This window comes from Myxocyprinus asiaticus, chromosome 46 (genome assembly GCF_019703515.2).
Source record: "Myxocyprinus asiaticus isolate MX2 ecotype Aquarium Trade chromosome 46, UBuf_Myxa_2, whole genome shotgun sequence".
Classification (NCBI taxonomy): domain Eukaryota; kingdom Metazoa; phylum Chordata; class Actinopteri; order Cypriniformes; family Catostomidae; genus Myxocyprinus; species Myxocyprinus asiaticus.
In genome coordinates this window covers 5364513-5370512 of record NC_059389.1, presented here as the reverse complement: position 1 = coordinate 5370512, position 6000 = coordinate 5364513, and the positions used below count along the sequence as shown (strand labels likewise).

At 41.0% G+C, this 6000-nt stretch overlaps 1 protein-coding gene across 1 annotated transcript in view; it reads left to right on the top strand.

Moving 5' to 3' along the window:
• The first annotated feature begins 336 nt into the window (after nucleotides 1-336).
• The window catches only part of LOC127435872 (DCC-interacting protein 13-beta-like), a 27595-nt gene continuing 21931 nt past the window's right edge, over nucleotides 337-6000 (top strand). Inside the window, exon 1 of the mRNA XM_051689615.1 lies at nucleotides 337-446. Coding sequence (XP_051545575.1) covers nucleotides 390-446 — 57 coding nt within the window. The 5' untranslated portion in view covers nucleotides 337-389. The remainder of the gene's footprint in view (nucleotides 447-6000) is intronic.

Genomic DNA, 6000 nt, shown 5'->3' with positions numbered 1-6000 from the left:
AAGAAGAAAGAAAGTCATGCACATCTGGGATAGCATGAGGGTGAGTAAATGATGAGAAAATGTAAATTTCTGTGGGAACTATGCCTTTAAAGAGAACATTATTGAACACTGTTGGAAGCTTTAACCGAAATAAATTACATTCTATATGGTTCGAGTTGAATAAAAGTAAATATCGTTTTTAGTGGAGCCGTTTTTTAAATGTACTGAAATGTAATTTATGACGATTAATTTCCTTTTAATTATGAGGCAGGCGGATTCTTTTGAAAGAATGACTACATTTCCCAGCATGCAATGAGAGCACATCCGGATTCTCTTTGATCAGTTGCATGCTGGGAAATGTAGTTGTCTTCCAATAATCATTCCGTTCGCAGCGTCTCCTCCACGAAACGATGCCGGCCGTACACCACAAATTATTACTCGAGGAGGCCCTGCAGGACAGCCCGCAGGTAAACATGCATTAACTGCAGTTTTGTTCAAGGGGTTGATACGCATAACTGTAGGATGTGTGCTTTGAGAAACTGATGTGGCAGTAGTCGAAACGGGAGCGAGTTGCTGCTCGCGACGTGTATGGACGCATTTATGTAAATAAAACATCGTTATACCTAAAGTTAGAATAAATTCAAATGCACGATTTGGTGAAGTCACAAAAGCTCGTTTCGTTAACGTAATATCTCGTAACTACATATGCATTTAATTATTTTAAGTGTTTTATTTTTTTTTATAAGGGCCATAGATTGGCGCATATGTTAATCATGCTTATAAATATGTGTCAAACACACTCGCATTTGATGCTGTAAACGCGTATTTAATTCGCTTTCGCTCTTAAAGTTGTAAATGTGTTACTGCTGTTGGCAGTGGAGTTGCGGATGGAGGGGCCTGTTAGGGAGGAGTAAGATGTTAAGTTGATCAGACTAACGTACTATCAAATATCAGATTATTAGATATCAAATATCAGATCAGAGACATTAGCATTAGCAAACATATATTTAGATCAGAAATATAAGCATTAGTTCAGAGACATTAGAATCAGGTCTGATACCAGCATCAGATATGATCAGCTGACACTGATCTGAGACAGCAGCATTAGATTCAGTCAACGTCAGATCAGAGAATTCAGCATCAGATCAGACATATAACAATCCTATCAGAGATTTTAGCATCAGATACATTTTGATTAGAGGTATCGATAAGAGACATCAACATTAGGTCGAAGATGTATGCATCATATCAGAGACATCAACATCAGATCACAAATCATCATCATCATTAAATCAGAGATATCAGCGTTAAACCACAGAAATCAACATCCTATTAGTTTTCCGATATCAGATCTGTACGGAGGCCCTTAAAGGACAGGGCGGGAATTTTTTATCTGTAATACACTGCCTGACCAAAAAATAATAATTTGCATACTCTAAAATTTCGTTGGATCGCCTTGAAGCCCCATTCACACCGCAGGCGGCATGTTGCTAGACTTTGCGATCTGTGTCGCTGGTGGGCGTTCCTACCGCTGACGTTATTGGTGGACTGCACAACTGGCCACAGTAGCATTTGAAATGCTGTTTACAGATGATACTGCCGATAAAACTAAGATATCGTTCTAATTTTACAAGGAATCAATTCTTTTGCCTCCAACAATGCACATTCTGCAGAGGAGAGCATTTTGTATAACCTGCAGCAGTTTTTAATGCATCATATCATTAAACATGACTCATTTTATATCAATATATGAATTAAACTCACTCAGAATGCCGTCACAGTTTTCCAAACATCATTTTATTAGGCCATATCTATGTAGGTGGTTACAGACAAATGATATAGAACAGTGAAATCGCTCACAGAAACTTTTAACTTCTCCGTCTTGCCTGCACTCGAGTCGACTCCATTGTCTCACACTCACCCTGCCTGGAGACGGGTGACGTAAGCTTCTCTGTCTTCACTCTCATTGGTAATCGCTCGCGAATGTCATTTGCATAAAGTTGAACGTTTTTCAACTTGTCGCTGTCCATGGCGATCTCTGTCATCGACGGTCGTGACAGCTCATGTCTCTGGAAGTCGCTGTGCTCTCATTGAAAATTAATGGGATGGTGTCGCTGCCTCGCGTGATGTCGCTGGCGGTGTGAACGGGGCTTTAGCTTTGATTACGGCGCACATTCATCGTGGCATTGTTTCAGCAACCTTATGCAATGTCACAACATTTATTTCCAGCCAAAGTTGCATTTATTTTTGGCTGAGATCTTGTATTGATGACGGGAGAGTCGACTCCACTCCGTAAAGTCTTCTCCAGCACATCCCAAATACTTTCAATGGGGTTAAGATCAGGACTCTGTGGTGGGCCATTGATGGGATAACCTGGTCATTCAGTACATTCAGATAGTCAGCTGACTTCCTTTTATTGCCACATAACATTGCTGAGCCTAGACCTGACCAATGAAGCAACGCCAGATCATAACACTGCCTCCAGAGGCTTGTACAGTGGGCACTATGCATGACGGGTGCATCACTTCATGCCCTTCCCTTCTTACCCTGACGCGCCCATCACTTTTGAATAGGGTAATGCTGCCTTCATGTGCTGTTGGAATTATCGTAAATACGAGTTTCCCCACTCGGAAGTTGCACATGAACGACCTTTCAAGTCGTAACTATGACTTGGAAACTCTGAGATCATTTTGATACCCGAGTTTCCGAGTTGGGAGGAGATGAAAACTTTCAACATGGCGGAGGAGAGTACGGTTTCTGTAGTGAATGACAGGATTGATACATTTTTCTAAATACAGTTAATTGTTTGCGCTTATCATTTTGGTCATATTCATTTATGTAAATCAGCAACCATTTGATGCATCTTGTACATTTTTACACCATAAAAATAGCTTGTATTTGACCAAAATTCCATTATCGTAAACCAGCTGAGTAATATTTTTTATGGTGTCAAAATTAAAGTTCCTCAAGAAATATTTATGAATGAAAACATTTTCCGACAACAAAGCAATTGAACGCGATGATCTCGTAATTACCACTTCAGAAGTGGGAAGTAGGATAATTCCGATAGCACATGAAGGCAGCATAAATCTGGACTCTAGACCACATGACCTTTTTCCATCGCTCCACAGTCCAATCTTTATGCTCCCTAGCAAAGTGAAGTTTTTTTTCTGATTAGCCTCACTAACAAGTGGCTTTCTTGTAGCCACACAGCTGTTTAGTCCCAATCCTGTAAGTTCTTGTCGCATTGTGCGTGTGGAAATGCTCTTACTTTCACTATTAAACATAGCCGTGAGTTCTACATTTGATTTGTTTTATGATGTGACTTCAAGCGTTTTAGTGATCTCCGATCATGATCATTCAAGATTTTTTTTTACCTTATTTCTTCTGCGAAGCTGATGGTTCACTACTATCCTTCCAGGTTTTAATAATGCGTTGGACAGTTCTTAACCCAATTCCAGTATTTTCAGCAATCTCTTTAGTTGTTTTTTTTGCTTGATGCAGGACAATAATTTGCCCCTCCTGAAACACAGTAACATCTTTTCCACGATCACGGGATACGTCTCCCGACATGGTTGTTTAAGAAATGAGAAGCTACACACTGCATCAGTTAGGGTTAAAAGAATTGTTGCCAGCTGAAACGTATTAATCACTGCAAGAATGATCCAATCATAGGCTCTTAAGTATCTGCTTATTTAAATCCAAATGGCAATTTTTTTTAGCCAGGCAGTGTAGTTTTGTGTGCCCTCGCAATACATTTACCACGGTTTTACTACAGTAGCCATATTTTAATAAATTTACCATGGTTTAATTAAAATAACTATATTTTAACCTTGATATTCATAGTAAAACCATAGTACTAATACAGGAAAACTATGGTAATACAAATCATAATTTTGTGGTTATTTAGATTTTACTACAAATACTATGGTATTTGTAGTAAAACTATAGTAACCACAAGATTAACCATGGTTAATTAATAGTAAAACCATGATTACTATATGGATACAGTCTGATGTATTAAAACAATGGTTTCTGCCAAAAAAAACATGGTTACTTTTCATAGTTACTACAATATTACTATAGTAAAATCATGTTTTCCGCCAAAAACTGTGGTTACTACAGTCTACAATATCAGTAGCACTTTATTCTAAGGTTAACATTAGTAAATGCATTAGGTATCATTAACTAACAATGAACAAAATATTTTTTTACAGTGTTTATTAATCTTTGTTAATGTCAGGAATCAGAGAGGCTCAGAACCCAAACGAGTTAAAAATAAAGGAATTTATTAATACAAACAAAAGGGAAAAAATAAAACCAAAACTCAAACAAGGGGAAAAACGAACATAAACTAGGGTAATCCAGGCTGGGTAATCCAGGCTGGGGCAGATGAATGGGGAACCGACGGTACCGATCAGGAACAAGGTAGGGGAACAGGATGTGACCATACACACATACAAGACCGACTGGTAAACAAGATGAACTGGCATGGGACAGCACACACGAGGAGACTAAAGTAGGGAAGGAAATCAAACAGGTTAATACAGGATAGGTGTAACAAATGAACTAATAATGGGCAAACAAGGAGGTGGGGTGCGACGCAAGACAGAGAGACACGCGGCGACACAGAAACAAAACAAAGCCACGTGCTCTCACCAGACAGCAAAACACCCGAATGGCATGAGTGCACATCACCAAGACAACAAGGCAAGATGCTCATGCCAGCCGACAGAACAGATGAGATAATGATTAGCAACGCCAAACAAAGCGATGCCACGCATTCTCACACTAAACAAAACCTGAGCATACATCGCGAGGCACGCAACAGGTGACAAAAACAAGACAAGACACCTGTGCGAGAGTTTGACCACACACAAACCCGAAACCTCAGACCGAAGTGACTGAACCTCAGCACAACGTGAAGACAGCTCGCAACCCGGACGCGCAGCGCAAAGAGAGCACAACGCACGTCTGTGGTCGCGAGAGACAGACACAAAGACAGACAGAACATGGAGCATGAGTGTCCGGATCCCGACACGGACCGAAACGAACCAGACAGGAAGTCAGGATCCAGACACCATGCTCCAGACATGAAACAAAACATACCGAGTGCATGCCTCCAAGATGACAAAAACGCGATGCAGTCATGCCAATAACAGACAGAACAAGGAGCACAAGTGTCCGGATCCTGACACCAACCGAAACTGAACCAGACAGGGAAGACAGGATCCAGACACCATGCTCCGAACATGAAACATGAGACCAACAGAGCAGCGCACGGCAGGGAACAAACAACCGAACACGCATGCTCACACAGAAAACGACATGACATGACAGACATGGGACGATGATGTCACGGTCCTGTCAGACAAAAACCCAGGCTGACAGAGTGACAGGACCGTGACAGTTAATGTTAGTTTTTTTTTTTTACCCAATTTTGGAATGGCCAGTTCCCAGTGCGCTTTTAAGTCCTCGTGATCGCATAGTGATTCGCCTCAATCTGGGTGGTGGAGGATGAATCCCAGTTGCCTCTGCGTCTGAGACCATCAACCCACGCATCTTATCAAGTGGCTTGTTGAGCGTGTTGCTACGGAGACATAGCGTGAGTGGAGGCTTCACGCCATCCACCGCGGCATCCGCGGCCCACTCAACTCAACATGCGCCCCACCGACAACCACATTATAGCGACCACTAGGAGGTTACCCCATGTGACTCTACCCTCCCTAGCAACCGGGTCAATTTGGTTGCTTAGGAGACCTGGTTGGAGTCACTCAGCACGCCCTGGTATTCGAACTAGCGAGCTAGTGAACTCCAGGGGTGGTAGCCAGCGTCTTTTACCACTGAGCTACCCAAGACACCTACAGTTAATGTTAATTAACAAAAATAAAAAATTTCAATTTTAGTTTGTTAGTTCATCGTGCATTAACTAATGTTAACATATACAACTTTTGATTTTAAAAATCATATGTTGAAATTAACATTAACCAAGATTAATAAATGCTGTAAAAATATTTAGTT